Raw genomic sequence first — 22,980 nt, 5'->3', positions numbered from 1 at the left:
TGTTCTCGAAGTTATCAGCTGTTTCATCAAATATTTATCGCTCCATTTATGCAACCTACTAATCTATAAAACTTCGCACATGGACTAGAAAAGATTAAAAACGAAGATTTCCCATAGTAATCTCGACTAGCAGAGAAGTTCGTTGTCGAGTTCTACGCGAAACTACTTGCTCCACGTTCGAACTTTCCCCGCGCAAAGAGGACTGACTTTTCCGAATGACGTGCAGAAATTTTCTTAAGCCTGCGAATGAAAACTTTTCAAATCGTAAGAAATTTGCTCTAGCGGGAATTCCGTTGGATTTAGTCGGACTAACAGGAAGAAGGAGAAGCTGTCAGCGGAAACGATACGACCGAAGTGAGGCGAACGAAATGTAAGGTGCTTGGCTGCTATGTGCATGCAGGGGTGACATGCGATCTCTCGATACTCGATCGTTCTGTTTCTATCGAGATTTCCTGTCGTGTTCGTCGGTGCAACTAAAGTATCCATGCTATTTCAATTCGTGCTACTTGAATGAGAAAAGATCTTTCGTCTGCTTAAGATCCTGCGTAATCGATAACAAAAAGAGATATCACTAGGGTGAATAAGGCACTTTGCTCTTCTATTCTCAACGTGAAGTTAAAAGGCAGACTAGACAAATAGAACGGTGAATAGATCCTCCAATTTTATCCGCGGATTATGTAAACGAACGTATCTGTTTCCTGGTCTCGTTTTGTCTACGTTTAGAGTCACACGATGTACTCATATGGTGCTTGAAACATTTCTGCGCTTTGTACGGTGTTTCTCGTTTGTTAAATAGGGAAGCTCGTTAGACTTCGTCCCATTTTATGACTCGAGTTTGATGGATCATCTTCCTTTGAAACTTTTCGAAAAATGAGACCACTCGCTTTCACGGTCTTGGAAATATAATGAAATATTAGATAAACACGAGATTCGAAATACCCTGTCTTTGTATTATGCTCTATGGGGTGTCTTTAATTCAAACATAACATACATTAAGTTCTCCAGGAATCCAGTTTAACGAACGGAATTAGAAACCTAATTTCTCCAAAGAAAGCGCATCAAAAGGGATGAAAACACTTCCACTGAGATTAAAAACAACGAAAACTAGTGTCCTCAGAAACGCGAGAAGAAATTAGAGAAACTGCATTCCCTCGCCCCCTCCCCCCTCCCTTCAAAACGGACCGAATAAGACGAAACAAAGAAACCAGAAAATAAAGGCCAGAGCGAGGGCAAAGCTGCGTTGTTTCCGTAATTGTTTGGCAAATAAAACCGGGCTTTCCTGTGGCCCGGTCCTAAGCACGCAGTTAAGAGCACGCGGCTTGTGCCTCCACACTTGCTACCTTTATGATAATACTACGAATTTCACGAGGTTGTTTTAAATGGTCACCTTTATGGCGGATAATATCGTTACAAAATACAAGTTACTTTACAGTCTCGTGATATCGTTGTTAGCTCAGTTATGTGTCTCCAGATACTTTTAGTCGATTTTAAATCACGAGAACTTGCATTACCGCGTTGATCGCCAACTCTATATCAATCGGCCCGAGATTTTTCATTCGTCGGATCTATACTGTATGTATCGCGAGTTTGACAACCTATAAAATTTATAAATCGTTTCGAGGAATCGTTCTTCTAACAATTCACGCGAATGTGTCGTTTGTTCGTCGAATAACGTTGGTTGTATATTCATACATTCGAGATGAATGGATTCATAGAAACCAACGAGCTTCCAATTGTGTGTTACGAAGGTTTTATTTGTACGAGTGATTGTTCTCGACTGCCGGACTCTGTGGTGACACGTTTACCTTGGGGTTGAGATCGCTGCCCTGTTGCATAAGCGTGCCGACTGTAAACCAGAAGCTGTTGGCCAGGGTGAACTCGTTGACCGTTCTCAGTAGAGGAATGTCGTCGCTGTCAGGATCCAACGCGCTCACGTGACTACCCTGATGACATCGGGACCCCCGCCAAGTGGTGCGAAATTTCAAGGACAATTACACAAGCTGTCCGTAAGTAGTTAATGGTTATTCGAGCGATCGAAAGGGTCGTGAGTATCGAATAGGATTGTTCAACAATGCGACGTTTCTGATCGTGTAAATACTTTCAACCATGCTACAGCTGACTAAGAATCTCTATGATGGCTTTAGAATAATTTTCAGTATTGTAACAGTAATGCAAAAGAATTTCCAATTGCTCGTGCATACTTCTGGAAATTCATAGCAACGTTATACAATTAATTTTGGTAACCTGAATGATTGAAACAATTTTTAAAAATATATTATACATTGAGATATTGCGAAGACTGGGAATATAACTTGAAATTTAATAGATCAATACGCAATCTAGTTATCATTTCTTCCACAGACTTGATATTCACTACAAAACTCACAAATATTAAATTTTGCAGTTATAGGGCATTGAATTTTAAATTTTGAAAAAAAAATTGAGATTGAAATTTGAATTCGTCTATTTTTTCACGACACCTTTCTGCGTCGGTTTCACTCGATTCAATTCCGTAGTCGATTAGCACCACTCGACGAGAGCCTACCTGTAGCGGACATTTGCAGCTTGGGCAGGGTGTCGGTTCAATCCATTCGTAAGGCGAGAATCTCGCCACTATCCAAATCGTTAGGGACACCATCACGTAAGCGCCCAGCATGGATAACCAAATCTCCACGGCGAGGGGATTCATGAACGAGAACAGCCTCGACGGCATTCGCCCGGAAACCTGCAGCAATTACACGTATTTCCGGATTACTAATCCCCGATTCTTCTCTCTATATCTCCCTCTACCCACTTATCGCCCGGTAAAGCCCAATCCATTTTCTCATCTGCCGATTTTCCCCTCGTTTCGTGGTCCCCAGGCGAAACCATTCTACGTCTTTTCCGTGTCGTTTATTCACGATTTTTTCACGCGAAAAATCACTTTTTCGAGGATAACTATTTCAGCTACATTCCTCTGCCAGCCTCGTGAATGGTAACGCAAGACGATCCTTTATCTCGCTGAGAAATCGGAGATTCCGTTTTCTATTCTTTGGCCCGTCACTAGCCACGGAATACAATAGCCGGTCTCAGCATACTGCAGAAGTTTAACCGGTAGACGGATTCCTTTATCCTCTCGTTTCTCTTTTTTCTCCGGTCGTTTCACCCATCAGACGAAACTGGAGCGCGAATCATCGTGATTTGGGCTGCGACTCGAGCGAATATGGACCGTAATACGGTTCGTCTCTAGCCCAGCGTTTTCGAATGCCATCGAGAGTCCACAGAAACCGCCGACAATCGGTGCTCCCAGACGTGACAGCTTCTGATTTCTGTTATTCGCTCGACGAAAGATCATCGATAAGTAATGGAAGATGGATCCGAAGGACCAGGTGGAACTAAATCGATAGCTGGATTCGCAAAATTGTTTGTGGATTCTGTAGAATATTTAGGAATTTGTCGATCTTGTATGAACAAAGAAATTGTATTCCTGTTGGGTGTGCCAGTTTTCTTGGCCAAGCATCGTCAGGGTAATACAGAGATATAAATAAGAAAAATATACTGCATAAGGTCATTTAGAAAAATTGCGAGAAAAATATGAAATTCGGAGGGGAATATTAATGGATCCCGAGATTATCGACAGAATATTAATATCGGTAAAATATTAATATATTATTCAAGCACGTTTATTTCGATTTTGTTTTATCTTGATAAACCGATCGTATTAATTCGTTACACATATTAATATTTACTCTGTATCCTTTTCTTTAAAGTTACTTACACATAAAACGATATGAAACCAAGAGATATGAAATCGAACGACGTTTGAAGACTAGATATGGTCCGCATCGTATTTTCTACTTTTCTTATAGCTCTCCAATAAATCTTCAAACGACCTACATTTCTACAATCATAGAACATCCTTTCAAAGCTTTAGAGCGGAATACAACTGAGACACCTTGTGTATGACATTCTTATCTGTTCCTTTCGATTCGACCATCACTCCACAGAAATCCCCTAAGAATCCACAAACTTCGGAGCAGTTATAAAAGGAGCGGGACAAGGGTCTGAGCTTAGTCTGGGGTCCTCGTGACACGAAGTAATTGAACGGCAGAAATAGCCCAGTGACGGAGCATCTCGTTGAATGTACCTTGGGGTTGAGCCCGCTGCCCTGTCTGAGGAACGTGCCAGTGATAAACCAGAAGCTGTTGCTGACGCTAAACTGGTTCTCGACGATGTCGCTCTCTGCCAGACACGGGTGTGGATTGTTCCACTCGTACGGGCTGAATCGAGCCATAACGAAGAGGGTGAAGCTCACCAGCATGTACGCGGCCAGCACGTACAGCCAGATCTCCACGGCCAGCGGGTTCATGAAGGAGAACAACCGCGTTGGCTGGCTGGAGGGCACCTAAATTACGTTACGCTACGATTTTAATTAAAACGGATCCCATGCCACTCTCCCGCCGTACGGCGGGCCTTTTTCTCAGCAACGTTCTACGCCAGCGAATCGATTTCATCGAGAATCTCGTCTCTATCACGACTCAATCCAATGCCGTACGAAGAGTGCAAAAGAGTTTTACGATGATTCGTATCGCTTGGAATCGTATGGAATTGATCGTAGAGAAAATATAATTTTCAAGATCTTTGTGAATCTTTGCAAAGCGTGATATACTTATGAACTGCTCAAAATCCGTATCGATCAACTATAAAAATTGAAAATTATGGCAAAGTGGAGATAGAAATACTGTTTTTGAAAATTTTTCTTAGAAACGCCGATCTTGTATATAGTTAATGAAATTAAGATGCTTACGGGTCGTGGAATTGATCAGTTTGGATTCTGAATGGCTCGTACGAGATCGAGATTCTCGAAGATTGGTATATGTATACTACATTGCATCGTGAATGGAAGTTACAAGTTAGTTCATCATCATCGAATACACGAACGATAACAGCGACTCACCTTAAACAGAATTCCGATACCGAGATTCATGAACGGCTTGGTGAAATCTATCACGCTCTCCCGAGCGTAATTGATCGTCATAGACGCAACAGCCAGGTCCGCTCTCTGTGGGCAAAAGGGAAATTTCTCGCATGAAAACGGAGAGTTCTCTGTCTACGTTTCGTCGAACACGACCCGTCCGAAAGTTCAAATGGAAAATACTCGAAATTGAAATTCATTGAACGATACCTCATCAGTATTGTCTGTGACTACAACTCAAAACGAAGATTCTTATATGCATCACTCTCGGCATAATATTTTCCAGCAGCAGTAGAAAGAAGGAAAGCGGGGTCGTTGTTTGTCGTTCGACGAAAATCATCGACAAAGACTCGCCTGGCAAATGTTCACCTAGGCAAACGTTTGCCTTGCAAAATAGCGAATGCATCTTTTATAAGCAGACCAAAACCTGGTACAGTGAGGTCACCGGCGATGACGTCTTTCCTTCAAGACGATCTACTTACAGACCCGCCGGTTTCTAGGTTAAGGCGGCAGGCGCTTTCATCGTGTACAGATTGCCCTGCATCTTTTACGAACCGACAATCTTTGAAATCCACCGTCTATTTGTATCGCAGTTGCGGTTAGACGTACGAAATACGGCCACGAGCCATCCGCAACCTTGGCGCCCGAAGGCGCGACGCTTATCTTCCCACCACAGAAAATACTCAGCTTTTTCTCTCCTTTCATCTTGCATTCTCGCTTTTATATCTTCAACTTTGTACACGAGCGTTTCTGTCGCCTTAAGTTATGTCTTTTGTGTGGTGCGTCATTCGGTCGATGTCAGACCAAATACAGGGTTATACTACTTAGGTCCGAGACCTTCCTAGTTTCGTTTGCTCGCCCGTAAGATGAAATATGGTATTGCTTCGATCGAATCATTCTGTATTAGATATTACCGTTAAGAGGATGGAATTATAGGTAATAGAAATTACAGGGAATTCAGCAGCAGTTTAATAAAGCACATTGCGTTGCAATAGCGAACGACTAACGGCGATGTAATTAATTTCTGTTGGATCTTTAATAATTCAGTATAATATCGTGTGTACGGAGAGCTTTGCCGTAGATTAAACTCGACGAATTTTTGCAACGGGACATTAATATTCGAGGAAAATCCTTGGTCGAACCAATCGATAGTAACGGCCGTGGCTAGATGCCTTTATAAATTATCCGACGGCTGTTAGAGCAGTCGGCTACATGAGATTCTAACTTAATAACCGTGTCCTTTTACAATTCAGATGTCATCTGGTAACATCTGCCCGATGCGATGGTCTCTATGAATTGGAATATCCGATACGTGGCTGCCCGTTAGAAAACGCCAAATTAGATGCTCCTCTCAGGCTCCGAGCATGCATAATGAAAGTCTAGACGGGATGGATTTATTACGACAGCATCGGACCGCTACTTTACATATAAAATTGTCCGCACCACTTCCTCCCGCGTCTGTTACTTTTTCCTTTCCTTGCTCGCGAAGACATACAATTTCATCGAATCACATTGGTAACAGAATGCGCTCTTCGAGAAAACATGGTAAGATATTTCCTCTTCTGTAATAAACTTTGCATTGACAGTCGAACAATCAGCTTGTATACTGTGTATTTAGATATTTTGTGTCAGTCTGAAAGCTTTCTTTTCGCCAGAAATATTAAAAATCTGTCATTTTGGAAGATTTGGTGGTTCTAGCGTTGAATTCAAGTATATATCGAAACCAGAAATTTAAATATCTAATTTCTGACTTACATTTTCCAATTTTTAGAATATTCTTCATATTCTGCTTCTCTGCTTTCTACTGCTGTTTCAGACCAATTCCATGATTGAACCATTTTGACAACTTTATACACAGTTTCTGTTTAATATCGATCATGAAACGCACAACGTCAACACAATTCACAGACAAGACAGAAATAATGTTTTTTCCAAATGTGGGGAGAAGTTTACCTTTTCCATAAGTTCCCTAACGATGCCGTTCCATTCCTTGGTTTTCGGGTCGTAAACGCCATACATATGATCGGGGACCAGTCGTATGGCATATTGGAACCCGACCTGACCTGCGATCCACTTCAGCAAATCGATGCAGAACCCCTCGAACCTTGCGTTTCCCGTTAGATTCTTGTCTTCCTTTACCATGACGTACGGTTTCTCCTACGAGAAGATAAGATTCCTTTGATGGATCACCTGCACGCGAGTGTCGTAAGATAAACAGACAAACGAAAGGGAAGAGCGAAATGGAAAAAGGAAAATGGCAGCTACGAAACTTGTCTAGGGGATGGAACTCGGCTTTCTTTTACCCAAGAAGAAGATTCTTATTCAACGATAAGAACCAGCATCGACGGTATGAAACGTATAGCGTTTGGTGTCATTCGGCGTTCTAATTCGAACGATTCGAATGGAAGCTTCCAACTCTACTTTTCTCTCTCCTTTTCTCGTCCTTTTCATCTTGGAAAATGGAGAGGGCGGGACTACGTCGTATCTTCGCGACGATTTCTTTCTGTCCATGGAACCGAGTGAAATTAGTTTCTTTCGAGGAAACAGGCTTTTCTGCTTCTGACCAGCAGGAAAGGATATTCGAAAGGTAAATAGTAACGTCGTTATATTTATTATTGAGAGAAACGACGTCTTGAAAATTATTATTCTGTTGAATAATTAATTTAGATGAAAAACAGTTTTGAAGAGCGTTGCTAATTTCGTTATTTCTTATCAAAGTAACGCTTAACTGCAGATTTAATAACATACAATTACCATTTAAGATCATTGAAGAATTCTTTAAAGAATTGAAAAGAAGTATGTAAAGACCAATAATGTTCTTCAAGATTATGTCTCGTTCAGACCACAAAAATTCTATAAAGACAGGACTAAAAGACTGATGAAACGTGAAAGAAAATAATAGAGGGCGATAGAAATTATATAGTGCAATGTAATAAAACTTATTACGAACTTGTTCACGTTTGGTACAAAGTACTATATTGACTCGATGATGTAGTACGGATAGTGTTTCACGGGGAACGTAATGTGACAGGCGCTTACACGAGCATCCTACTAATTACCTCTCTCGTCATAACGACCAGGGTGATATTAGTGGCGCTGGTCTCGTAAAAAGCACCAACGTCGGTCACGTTAACGCCCGATCCGGGCTTCCATTCGCCCACCTTCACCAGCTCCTCCTTCTTCAGCTTCAGCAGGTCGAGTTTGAAGTTATTACGCTTCCCTTCGTTGAACTCGATATGTCCGGTTAGGCCGTGTAAACCTGCCTGCGAACAGAAATGTTCGTAACCCTAAATTCCACGCCGAAATGATCCTTCCATTAGCTTTTCCTCTATAAGTTTACTCGATACCATTCAGAAATTGTATAAGAAAGTACGAAACAATCCTATATAAAGAAATTTATATCTTATAATCGAGAATTTTGTATCTTTCAAAATTTTTCTGCAAATTTCTCGCGACCCACATTTTCCTGAATTGAAACACCATTCTCATCAGATGAGAATTTCACCAAACATTTCCGCAACAATGGATAGCCAAGCTTGGACTTGTTTCGTGTGGCATAATTAATCGTCGGATCGCGACTCGACCGCTCCAATTCTCCAGCGCATAATCACTCGATAATGAGACAACGTGTCGTTGTTCAATGTTCCAGCAAATTACTGATAGTCTCTCTTCAACGTATCTTCTGCTCTCTGCTTTTGCACACGAACGATCATCGTCTACAATGCGGGTACGCGAAAGAACTTTGGAAATCCTCTCCGTTAATTACCACCCGGTAATCGCAGTCTGCTTAATTTACGAGATGTTTTTTTTTCGTAGAATCGCCAGAATTTCCCCGGACCAAACTCCGACCAATTATATTTTCCGACCAGTGTTTTTATTGAGCTCATGGCTCGAGTTTCACGAAACAGCGTAACCCAATTTCTTCGTCGTTTCGACCAGCTATCGTTTTCGTGGTTCCACGAACTTCGTGGGAGACAATGGGAATTTAATCTCTATTCTTTTCTGGTTTTTGTCATCACTCGTATCTATTGTAGTTTCATGAATTTTAATTCCCTTCTTTACAGATTATTTTTTTTCTTCCAGGCGGCGTGGAATTATATAATCACAAGGGGTCGATTCTAAGTCTTCCGTAATATGACGCGCTTGTTTCTCGAATCGTATTGGAAAGTACACCGACCGGAAGTGACCTATACAACGAGCATCGTATATCGCAAACCCACGCCCTGCTACTCATCCAGCAGATTCGTCTGTTAATTGCTTTTGCATCTACGTCCATGCCGGTGTAAAATCGTGAACCCGTTTTCACGTACCAACTGTCCTGGAAACAGGAACACGCCGATCTTTCGACTGTTTTCGCCTCGTCGAATGCTTCGGGCAACTTCACTTCGAAGGTACATTGACGACTTGAATAAATCTCGAATAAATTGGTACTATATTTTCTGGTACAAGTATTTCATAACGAAATTGGTATTTTAATATTTTATGTTCCATTTTTTTTTTCTTTTTTCTTTTTGAAGGTATATAACGCGTGACAGGTAATTCGAAGCTGTGGAAAGTGATTTATGAGAAGGTGTTTCGGAAAAGTTATATTTTTGACAGATAAAAATATTACAGCTTCTGTTTTCTCACTTTTCTAATATTACTTAGCATACAAAATACCTCGTGCGTGATCAATTATATCTAGACTAGGAATATTTATGCAAATTCATATTTCAATTTGTTACACTATCTAAATATTATACGAGTACTTTGGTTATATAGTGAACATGCATTTATAATATATTCTATACATTTTTGAACATTTGAATTATGCATATATGCATAAACATACGCAGTTTCGTCGGACCATTTGTATCTTTAATTCTTTAGCCAGAGATAAATTTTAACAGGGGGACTTATACTTTCATTGCGGCTCCTCTAAATTTGGTTGCAAATCTTCTGCATCGCGCGCTATATTTTAGCTATCCGGTCTTTTATCCTCGCCTAGCAACGCCTCACTGTAGACAGCAACGAAAACGTGAACAAGAACTTGCAAAGTTATATCATCCCTGTAAATTTCTCTCGAGCTTCGCGAGCTAGGCGAGGTCGAGGTTATAGGTAAACACTTTCGTGTTTGCTCGAGGAAAAATCAGGTGCGTGGAAGGAATACCGAGCAGTGGAAAAGCAATATCGCTATCAAAAATCTTTCGAGTCTCGTAAAATTTGATTTTCGACTTTTTTTCCAGGCTGCACAAGAATGTCTTTTTGAGAGCTCGTTGACCACTGGATGTCTGGCCACAGACGTCCACTTCCCTATTGACGCTCGGAACGAATATTTGCTCTGTTCTTAGAATCTTTGTGTAGTTTTATATTTATATTTTATGTTTTATTTTTAAGTTTATGAATTTAGAACTTTAATTTCTTCAAGATTTTGTCCAAATTGCGATCTGTAAATCCTTACCTTTAGACTAGTATCATTGACCAAATCTGTACTTGAATATGACACCATGGTTGCTATTTTTTGTACTATGTGCTAACCATGAAATGTGTAGTTCTACCTGTGGCACAAACGTCACTATTTCACAGAGAGACTTCATGTTTTAGATTCGTTTGCAAAGATTTCAAAATATCTCGCTTATCACTGGCTCGGTGTCATCACCCGCTTCGCGTAACTTCGTTCGATTGCAATTTAGCCAATGAAAAAATCGTAACGTGGCACGGGCCCGGTTATAGTTTGACCACGCGGAACACGTATAGAACTAACTAACTCGATAAAAGTCAGTCAGTGTAACGTACTAGATTGTATTAAAAAAGAATCGATAATTTACAAAGGTCTACAAAATAGCGGTGGAAAATGTGTGGATGAGAAAAATATTTTGAAAAAAGTCACCACGCTTCCCAGGATCGCTGCTGTACGACAGAACGAAGCAAATTTTCCCGAAACTTCCGCTCGAAAGTTTGTCGAAGAAAGAGAAACTTTATAATGGAAGAGCAGAAGAAAAGAGAAAAAGTACCTGGCTAATATACAAAAAACTACTATTGTATAGTTTTGTGAATTCTATGGCACACGTTCTCCGGTTCGAGGACCTGCAACCTATTTCTGACGTGATGTCGTTGCGTTTTCGGTTTTCTTTCACTGGCATCTGTCAATACGGTTTTCATGCCATTGGAAAGGTACAGACTGATCGAAGGGGTCATTCATCCTGTCGTTCACTTCCAAAAATAGCCGCGTCGTTTTGCATTTCAATTTTAGAATCGTAGATGACGAGAACCCCTGTGTGAACCGATCAACCTGACGAATTCGATTTTCTGTCAGACGTCTTGATTTTCTATTTTTCACATCTGGTGCTCGAAAATTTCCGAATTTGGATTAAGCAAAAATAATTTAGCCCAAATAAAAATATTTCATGAGATTTTTCTTCCGTTTAAAAAGTATCCCAATGAAATTCGGAGAACGAGGATATCGAGCCGCAAGGCAACAACATTTATCACCGAGTTAACAACGAGCGAAAGTAAATAATATCGAACGATTAAACGTCATTGATGGCGTTATTTATCGAGCAGCTATGGGAACAATCAACTTATCCCCTTATGGCGGATTTGGAAGCGCTCGAGTCTCGTTGCACGACACGCCAGTTATTTCTGCGTATCGGCGCACTGAATTTCCTGTTCATTTATCAAGGAAACTGTTTAATTTACGCAGAATATGTTTGGCGCAGTTCATTAATCGATATTCAGCCGTATAACGAACGACACCCGCTCTGTGATTTCATCGATGAATCATGTGCCACGTGTGCCACGTTCCTCTTTGTCATGAACTTTCATAACGTGCACCAAACTCCATTCGAATACTTCGTTTTTAATAATTTTAAAACTTAATGAAATAATTTTACTGAAAGAGACGATGAATGTATTTCAGCGACAGTTTTCAGTCTTTTCTCAATGAGATTTGTATATACCATGAAAAGATAATACACGCAACTTGATTTTACAGATTGATTAGCATATTCTTTGCGATTGAATGCCACTGTTTAAACAATTAGTTTTGTATTAGTTCTCCATTATTACCGAAGTCCATTGAAGCAACCGCATTGTCCATACCGTTGCTATTCTTCGACTGAATAATTGAATAGCTGGAACGATTTAAGTTCGATGGAAACGACAAATGCATTTTTACTAATTTTAAGAGCAACATTATCTATATATACTATGGATTTTCAACGTTTGCCGCTTTTACGAATTTAAAGGGAAAACGAATGTTAAGTTCATAAATATTTTATAAATAAATATTTTTTCGTTTTTTTCAACCATAGATCAGTCGGTACGTATGATAATTGATTTTTTAAAGGCTAAAATAAATTATTGTAACGGATTTTTATCCTATTTCACATACATACAGTATTTATATTCTTTCCTAAAGATCGTATTTTATTTTTTTATCTTTATATATCTGTTTACGACTCCAATTCGTGAATTGGGTCTCGTTTAATTTAACGCGAGAATGCAATAGGTAATTCGAGCAAAATTAAAACGAGCCACCAGAGAATTATTTGTTGCAAACGTTTCTTTATCAAAACATCCGAAATGCGTGTTTCCTTTGATTAGATTTCCTTTAATAAGCGAAGATAAGATCTAATTCTGAGCTCATTGACCAGAAATGTGTGAGTATTTGGATCGTTATGTTGGTTGAACTTGCCGGAAATTTGACGTCGGAACAATATTCACTTAATAAACCTGGCCACGAGCGTTGGCCAAGCGAACGTGAGCTGAGATCCTTACGAGGTCTAACACGTGTTACTCGTGTCATGGCAAGAGGACAGTCGTGCAGAACTTGGACGTCGAAGGATGCAACCAGGAAACAGAATTGTTCGAATGAATCGCGAGAAATGGGCTGTAGAAAGATGTGTTGGAGGGAAGGGTATAAAAAGAAATGATTGGAGAACAGTGTCGTGGTTGATAAGAAATATAGTCTTCCTGGAAGTTTTGTCGAAAGAAAGGTTGATCAAAGGAACAAAGCATCAAACAAGATTAATAAATACTACCAGAAATTTTATATAATGTAGCTTACGAAAGTATTTGAACACTTATCATAAAAAGCCTTTAAGTATGTCGTATTTGTAAAATAAAACGTTTTGAAATTTCATTAGCACTGTATAACGAGACACGACTGTTGGTCGATATTGGTAATATAATGGATATTTGACTATGTACATATTCATAGTTATTACAAACTTTGTTATTAAATCAAATTTATAATTAAATATAGTCAAGTGTGGAGTGTCATAAAATGAAAGAAATAAAATTTCGAAGCGTTTCGAATATTTTCACCAGCAACTGTATACCGTAAACTATTTTATATTTGCAAACAATTATTTCGTTAAACAAAACGTAATAAACGGCCCTTCCCCTCCCCAGTAAATAGCAATGATTTGTTCTTATCAGTGAACGCGATCGTTAAAAATGATTTGAAAATTTACGAATTACACGAAATCCGTATCTCTCTCAAACAGAATGTCAAACAGAATTATAAAACATTACACCGTATCAAAAACGATTCTACCGGAAAAAATCTCCGAAATTACTATCGATTGCCTGTCCTTTAATGAACCCAATCTCCTTTTAAAGCAAGCATTCCCGAACGTATTATTCAATTTCTGCATTTCCTAAAATGCCATACGAACGATCGCACAAATATCCGGAAATCCTCCGAGTCCAAGGAACAGAGAGAAAAAAGAGGTAATTTGAGGGCCGAGTTACCCGACGCGATATAGTTCGGATAAGGAAGGAAGGGGAATATATATATACGATGGACAGGGAACAGAGTAAGAGAGAAACTCGAGTATGGGCTACGAGGGAAAGACAGAGGGAAGACACAGGGGGATAGGAACGGTCCATTCTCCGTAGCTATTTACTAAATACGCTGTTCAATTATTCATGTGTCAACGTTGCTCCGTCTCTCCGCGCACGTTTGCGGCTTATCATTGGATGCCTACCAATCCGGCTGCTTCCAGCTGGAGGAACACTTCCAGCCATTTGTCGGGATATCCACGATTTCCTCGTATTCTTCAGGCTCGGTGCATTGTTTTTTCCGCGCAGAATTTACTGTGCTCCCCGTAGCTTCCGGTATGACACGGCATTTGCATTAGACGGTCATTCCCTGTTGCGTCTAGCTAACTTTGACATTCTGTACGTGATGTGCAAGGTTAGCTGTTATGATTGTCCGTGAGTATGATTTTTAGGAACATTTTCTATTTTGAGGAATTGAGCCTCCAGGGAGAGCAATTTCATGGTGATATCGATATTGTTTTATTTTCCTTGAAAGACCAAAGTTGCAATATTGCTGCAATTATTCATATTTAATATTCCTAAAATTTTATTTTAATTTCTTATCGTTGTACTATTGTATTATTGTAGTAGCTATTGTTAATTTTCAGGTTTCCAATCAGCGTAAACGTTGATAATTAATAGTAATTTTCCAAATTTCTGGTCACAAAGCGTATGCTATTTCTCAATTTCACAATGCAACAAAATCTCGTCAACAATAGTATACGATATTTCCCATAAACGTAGTGGTCAGTGTTTTATTGAATAACTACTATTATAACATTTAAACCATTAATTTGTAACATTTACATTATTACTTTATAACACCTAAACTGTCACTTTACAACATTAAAGCCATTAATTCGTAACATTTAAAATATTCATTTACAACTTTTGATATATTAATTCTTCACAGTTAGGCTATTTATTAATAGCAATTAAATTGATTATTTATAACAATTACGCTATTCATTTATAACAATTTATTATTAATCTAAAACAATTATATCATTAATTTTTTGCAATTATGCTTTTAATTTATAACAATATGCTCTCATTAATTAAAAATAATTATGCCCTTAATTTATAATAGTTACACCGTTTGATATGCAATATATATATTATTTGATATATAGTGCAGTTATTTTTATCATAATCTGGCATTCAATATAAATTAACACATTTTTAAATCAAAAACTAGTATCACAGACGTGTGAATTTAATTTCAGCTTGTAAAAACTATTATAATTATATAAATGGTTATTGTAATAAATTGTTGAAGGCGTCAATTTACAATAAAAATTAAAAAATTATTAAATTCGGTTGCGTTGTAATGGAAGAACCTTTGATGACATCAACAAACCGTTATCATTTGATTCATTTTCTGCAACCTTGTCAAACGTATAACAAAAGGTATATAAGGAACACGCAATTCGCGCGCGAGCTCATTTGTGTGTGCGTCCCCGTACCGCAAAGATCGGAGAGGAACCTTTGTGAAGTAAGTTATCAATTTATAACGTTTAAACTATTAATATATAATATAAAAACTATTACTTAACAACATCTAAACCATTAATTTACAACATTTAAACTATTACTTGATAACATTCACGCTGTTAATTTTTAACATCTAAGCCATTAATTTATAACATTTGAGCTAACAATTTATAACATTTAAACTATTAATTTATAATATAAAAATTATTAATTTATAACATCCAAGCCATTAATTTACAACATTTAAACTATTACTTTATAACATTTAAGCCATTAATTTATAACAATTAAACTATTAATTTATAACATAAAAACTATTACTTTACAACGTCTAAACCATTAATTTACAACATCTAAACCATTAATTTACAAAATTTAAACTATTACTTTACAACATTTAAGCTGTTAATTTATAACATCTAAGCTATTAATTTACAACCCTTGATCTCTTAATTCCTCACAGTTAAACATTTAATTAGTAACAATTAAACTAATAATTTATATTAAATACGCTATTCATTTATAACAATCTATTATTAATCTAAAGCAATTATATCATTAATTTTTTGCAATTATGCTTTTAATTTATAACAATATGCTCTCATTAATTAAAAATAATTATGCTCTTAATTTATAATAGTTACACCGTTTGATATGCAATATATATATTATTTGATATATAGTGCAGTTATTTTTATCATAATCTGGCATTCAATATAAATTAACACATTTTTAAATCAAAAACTAGTATCACAGACGTGTGAATTTAATTTCAGCTTGTAAAAACTATTATAATTATATAAATGGTTATTGTAATAAATTGTTGAAGGCGTCAATTTACAATAAAAATTAAAAAATTATTAAATTCGGTTGCGTTGTAATGGAAGAACCTTTGATGACATCAACAAACCGTTATCATTTGATTCATTTTCTGCAACCTTGTCAAACGTATAACAAAAGGTATATAGGAAACACGCGACTCGCGCGCGAGCTCATTTGTGTGTGCGCCACCGTACAGTGAAGATCGAAGATAAACATTGGTGAGTTAAATTATCAATTTATAACGTTTCAACTATTAATATATAATATAAAAACTATTACTTAACAACATCTAAACCATTAATTTACAACATTTAAACTATTACTTGATAACATTCACGCTGTTAATTTTTAACATCTAAGCCATTAATTTATAACATTTGAGCTAACAATTTATAACATTTAAACTATTAATTTATAATATAAAAATTATTAATTTATAACATCCAAGCCATTAATTTACAACATTTAAACTATTACTTTATAACATTTAAGCCATTAATTTATAACAATTAAACTATTAATTTATAACATAAAAACTATTACTTTACAACGTCTAAACCATTAATTTACAACATCTAAACCATTAATTTACAAAATTTAAACTATTACTTTACAACATTTAAGCTGTTAATTTATAACATCTAAGCTATTAATTTACAACTCTTGATCTCTTAATTCCTCACAGTTAAACATTTAATTAGTAACAATTAAACTAATAATTTATATTAAATACGCTATTCATTTATAACAATCTATTATTAATCTAAAACAATTATATCATTAATTTTTTGCAATTATGCTTTTAATTTATAACAATATGCTCTCATTAATTAAAAATAATTATGCTCTTAATTTATAATAGTTACACCGTTTGATATGCAATATATATATTATTTGATATATAGTGCAGTTATTTTTATCATAATCTGGCATTCAATATAAATTAACACATTTTTAAATCAAAAACTAGTATCACAGACGTGTGAATTTAATTTCAGCTTGTAAAAACTATTATAATTATATAAATGGTTATTGTAATAAATTGTTGAAGGCGTCAATTTACAATAAAAATTAAAAAATTATTAAATTCGGTTGCGTTGTAATGGAAGAACCTTTGATGACATCAACAAACCGTTATCATTTGATTCATTTTCTGCAACCTTGTCAAACGTATAACAAAAGGTATATAAGGAACACGCAATTCGCGCGCGAGCTCATTTGTGTGTGCGTCCCCGTACCGCAAAGATCGGAGAGGAACCTTTGTGAAGTAAGTTATCAATTTATAACGTTTAAACTATTAATATATAATATAAAAACTATTACTTAACAACATCTAAACCATTAATTTACAACATTTAAACTATTACTTGATAACATTCACGCTGTTAATTTTTAACATCTAAGCCATTAATTTATAACATTTGAGCTAACAATTTATAACATTTAAACTATTAATTTATAATATAAAAATTATTAATTTATAACATCCAAGCCATTAATTTACAACATTTAAACTATTACTTTATAACATTTAAGCCATTAATTTATAACAATTAAACTATTAATTTATAACATAAAAACTATTACTTTACAACGTCTAAACCATTAATTTACAACATCTAAACCATTAATTTACAAAATTTAAACTATTACTTTACAACATTTAAGCTGTTAATTTATAACATCTAAGCTATTAATTTACAACTCTTGATCTCTTAATTCCTCACAGTTAAACATTTAATTAGTAACAATTAAACTAATAATTTATATTAAATACGCTATTCATTTATAACAATCTATTATTAATCTAAAACAATTATATCATTAATTTTTTGCAATTATGCTTTTAATTTATAACAATATGCTCTCATTAATTAAAAATAATTATGCTCTTAATTTATAATAGTTACACCGTTTGATATGCAATATATATATTATTTGATATATAGTGCAGTTATTTTTATCATAATCTGGCATTCAATATAAATTAACACATTTTTAAATCAAAAACTAGTATCACAGACGTGTGAATTTAATTTCAGCTTGTAAAAACTATTATAATTATATAAATGGTTATTGTAATAAATTGTTGAAGGCGTCAATTTACAATAAAAATTAAAAAATTATTAAATTCGGTTGCGTTGTAATGGAAGAACCTTTGATGACATCAACAAACCGTTATCATTTGATTCATTTTCTGCAACCTTGTCAAACGTATAACAAAAGGTATATAGGAAACACGCGACTCGCGCGCGAGCTCATTTGTGTGTGCGCCACCGTACAGTTAAGATCGAAGATAAACATTGGTGAGTTAAATTATCAATTTATAACGTTTCAACTATTACTTTATAACACTTAAGCTATTAATTTGTAACATCTAAGCCATTAATTTCCAACATTTATACTATTAATTTATAATATCTAAGCCATTAATTTTTAACATTTAAGCTGTTAATTTATAACATTTAAGCTATTAATTTAGAATATTTAAACCACTAATCTATGACAAATAAACTAACAACTTAGAATAGTTACACTGTTAATTTATAACAATTTATTATTTATCTAAAATTGTTACTTTATTAACTTCTAACAATAATACCAATAATTTATAACAATATTTAACTCTTAATTTATAACTTTTATACCGTTAACCGGTGGCAATTGTACCATTCATTTAAATTAATACTGTCAATTCGTAGGGACTAAATTAATTATTTATTTTACTTTATTTAATATTAACCAAATCTTTGAAGTCCCTGATATAGTATTTTATATTTATTCAAATCCTTTCTTGAATTTTAAATGTAAAATGTAACTATTAGGCGCCTACCAATGGAATGTAATTCTTCGTTTCCACTTAAGCTAAGGAATCGACACCGTATTTATGGGACTAGAAAAACAAGTGCAATTTCACAGAAGGTAACGAGAACTCATCACCCATTTATGTGTACTACAATTGCTAAGTCGCGTGGTTTCCTTTTTTTGATGTTAGGTTCAATGTTCAAATATGGACCATATATTATACCTATTACAATTAATAAATATCAATACGCATTGCTCTATTGCTGTAAAATAATTTTACGTTTTCTACTCCCGTTGCTTAAAAGCTTTACGTACTCTTTACGTAAATAGGACACGAGTGTAGTTACCTTCTCCTGGTGGGTCCCGGTAATTGGTATCGTTTTCGAAATAATAATACATAAAGCACTATTCTCAATAAAAGAAAATTAATGCAACATTAATAGTAATATTAGAGTTCGATTGCTATCGTATGATTTGTTTTACCTTTGTAAAGAATCATGTAAGCGCTGCGTTGCGGATATGTATTTTGCAGTTAGGCTACGAAACAACTATTTCTTTACGCAGGTCCATGGTCAAGTAGAGTGGGGACTCGACATTCTGCCACTAGGTTGAATGTGGAGATCGATGTGTAATGTTAAATAACCTATGGGCGGGTCTCTTGCGTAGTCACCTCCTCGTGGTGAGACCTGGTAATTGGCATCGTTTTCCAAAAAATTAATCAGTTGATTAATCTTTGGAAAACGATACCAAGCTAAGAACTACGCAGCAGTCCGGTTTGTATCTCCAAATGCCGCGAACAGAATTTTGGATGATACAGACTGGGCTGCACCGTAGGTCACCGTGGGACAACGTTGGACAACGTGGGACAACGTGGGACAACGTGGGACAACGTGGGACAACGTGGGACAACGTTGGACAACGTTGGACAACGTGGGACAACGTGGGACAACGTGGGACAACGTGGGACAACGTGGGACAACGTGGGACAACGTGGGACAACGTGGGACAACGTGGGACAACGTGGGACAACGTGGGACAACGTGGGACAACGTGGGACAACGTGGGACAACGTGGGACAACGTGGGACAACGTGGGACAACGTGGGACAACGTGGGACAACGTGGGACAACGTGGGACAACGTGGGACAACGTGGGACAACGTGGGACAACGTGGGACAACGTGGGACAACGTGGGACAACGTGGGACAACGTGGGACACCGTGGGATATGTCTTGTCTCTCAAATCCATTCTGAGCCCATTCTGTATAATGGTACTTATCTGACTTGGAATCTAGTATAAAAATCGATTCTTTTTTTGCATTGAATCTTGTGGTTATTTTGTGCACGGGAGTGCGTTGCGTAAGTCCATTGATTCTTTGGAAAGATCGCGAACGAACGAGTTCGCGCCGCGATTTTTCTTTCATTGTCTGTTTGTTCGGGCTTCTTCTTAGTTTCCCATTTATAAGAGAAAATTATTGCGGTCCTGTTAGAGTTTATAACTTTTCGATATATTCAAAAGTTTTGAGCCGCGAAAATAGAACGTTAAACAGTTTAGAACAATGACTCGAATGTCCCTTTTTCAGAACACGAAATTGTGTATGCAGTGTCAATAGGTTCGGTTAAATAAATTATTGTTCTATTTCCGATATATGAGATCATTCTCTTATTTCAAACGAATTTTTAATAAGTTATTTTATTGTTTCAAATTGAGTTATATCTCAATAATTCACTTATGGAATTCAATTTTTTTTGTTGTATTATGTGAATTTGCTACAGTTAACGTCATAAACTTGCAACATAGTAACAGTTAGATTCAAATACCTCGAAACAAGTATTCTTTAAACATATTTAGTGGCGAACTTTTGAATTCTTGCAAATATTTTCCAATATTTATAACAGGCGACTATAGTGTATTAGTGCAATGTATATTTCGTATTCTAATAACGAAAATTCACAGTATATATTCTAATTGCGAACAGCATAATTCTTGAAAACGATTGCATTGCATTCACGGTATTCGTAAGCATTTGTTTGTGATCGAGAAATATCTCACAATTTCCAACTTATAGTTTCATACTTGTTCCAGTTTCTTAATAATAATTTTTAAGTGTAAAGAAATAGCAGTATTTTCTAAATAACCGTTCAATAGGAAAAAGGAGAAAATTGTCGAAACAACGTTTCGCTTCTTTTCCACCCCCCACCCCACCCCCGCCCCTAAACTGCTTTATTTTCAGGAAATATTTGTGACCGCGCGCAATGCGGTTGTAGAGTCAGTGTTTGCCACGCAATAGTTTCTTTTCAATATTTTAAAATCACGATAGTTTTGATCAAATTCGATCGAATAGTCACACGCGAAAATAATAAAATTTTATCAATCAAATTTGTACGCGATATTAGAGTTATTGTTCGCCGATCATAATTTAAGCGGTCGCGGTAACGTAGTCTTTTATTTTTCTTTTTTTATATATTTATTTTTTTGAATATTCGTTTCGGTATTAGAGTCAGTGCCTCCCTCAAGAGGATAAAGCCTCTCCAGGAGCTCAAGAATGTAAGTAGTTTTATATATTGTATTTCAATTTGTTCTATTTAGTATATTTTGTTTGAAATGTCGTTAATTACAAAATAAAAATGATCGATGATTTAGAAAGCTGTAAATGCACTTTTTAATTGAAATAAAGTCTTGAAGTCTTAACATTAAAGTACAGTAAAACTGTCTGATACTCATAAAAAATCACTGAATATTTGTTTTCAAATTTTTATATTAGATTTCCAATATACATATTTATTAGAATTTCAATCTTTATTATTACCAAAGTTACTAAAGTTAATAAACTTTCATTTTTCATTATCTCCAACTTTTTAAATAATCAGCAATCACTCATCGTGTTTTGTTCTGTAACAGATTTTTCGCAATCTCCATTTCCACCACTGGACCCTACACAGTTCCTGATGATATTCGCTGGGGTGGCGCAGCATCCACGATACGTCCTTTGTTTCTCCGCTTCGAACGGTGAGTCGCATGCATTTCTGTTCCTCCGGTCACTCAATCATGTCGTAGGATGAAAGGTCCGAATCGGCACGGGTGATCGGTTGTATTACGTAGAATTTTTTTGCGAGCATAGTGACCACGGGTATTTCTTATACCCGTGAGTAGTAACACTCATTTTTTGAAATTTATTAGTTTAGGATAGGTCTTCTTGCACATCGCGATTATAATAATTAGTTTTTTAATAATTAGGTTAAACATATACACTTGAGAATATATTCGTGTTAGTTATAAATACGCATGTTAATATTCCGTATGAATATTTGCAAATGGCAAATATCTACACGAATATATCTGTATGACACGAATATACTTGATCTTAAGCAATGAATTGATCGTGACAATCTTAAGTCACGATCGTTTATTTCATTTCGGTTAGAATCTAAAATATGAGTCAAAATTCATTTTTTTCCGTACAAAAATGTGCAAAATTTTACGTGCAAGAAGACACTTCGCGACAGGCAGATTTTTTAATCAAAGCAATAATTTTGAACACTGCTTCTGCACTTTCGAGTATATGCTTTGATAAAGAGATCGCCTGAGATTATTTCTTTCTTAGTAATATATTTAGAGTCAATAATTCTATTTGCATGAGTCTCAGTCTTTTTCTACTAACGCTACTTTTTTCGAAATATTAAAATTTTGTTCTAATTTATTAAATTAATAAAGTAGAGTTACTTAGTTACTTTTAAATTAATAAAGTAAATTTAATCAGATGCAAAGTAGTAAAATATAAACTCAAAGAACGTTAGTCCGTTAAATAAAAATTACACAAACTAATCATCTTTTTAGATCAGGATTTTCAGGTTTAACCCTTTCCGTGCCCATTGTCAGGATCTCATTCACGTGCCCAGGTGCTACTTGAATGGGAGAAAGACATTGGGCACGATGACCTAGAATTAAGTAATGTAATAATTTCTCAGCGACTGACCATGCGTTAGTGTATCGTGCACGACGTATTTTCCACATTATGTGTGTGTGTGTGTTGTTAGGTCGTGGAATTGCGTCGCTTTTTCTCATTCCTTAAAACTTGAAATATTAAAAATGTCGAGAC

At 35.9% G+C, this 22,980-nt stretch overlaps 1 protein-coding gene across 8 annotated transcripts in view; it reads right to left on the bottom strand.

The window, feature by feature from the left end:
• Positions 1–22,980, bottom strand: part of LOC100651036 (glutamate receptor ionotropic, kainate 2) — a 200,095-nt gene that overhangs the window by 15,635 nt on the left and 161,480 nt on the right. For 6 of the 8 annotated variants that reach the window (XM_048405368.1, XM_048405370.1, XM_048405371.1 and 3 more), the window contains exons 9-13: positions 8,014–8,217; positions 6,908–7,111; positions 4,937–5,041; positions 2,546–2,725; positions 1,806–1,943 (exon numbers count right to left, since the gene is read on the bottom strand). In XM_048405368.1, coding sequence (XP_048261325.1) covers positions 1,806–1,943; positions 2,546–2,725; positions 4,937–5,041; positions 6,908–7,111; positions 8,014–8,217 — 831 coding nt within the window. Of the gene's footprint in view, positions 1–1,805; positions 1,944–2,545; positions 2,726–4,126; positions 4,385–4,936; positions 5,042–6,907; positions 7,112–8,013; positions 8,218–22,980 lie in introns of all 8 variants that reach the window. The other 2 variants (XM_048405375.1, XM_048405369.1) reach the window with 2 other exon arrangements.

Source organism: Bombus terrestris, chromosome 4 (genome assembly GCF_910591885.1).
Source record: "Bombus terrestris chromosome 4, iyBomTerr1.2, whole genome shotgun sequence".
Classification (NCBI taxonomy): domain Eukaryota; kingdom Metazoa; phylum Arthropoda; class Insecta; order Hymenoptera; family Apidae; genus Bombus; species Bombus terrestris.
Note: the sequence above shows the minus strand (reverse complement) of the source record. Positions and strands in the feature narration are given on the sequence as shown.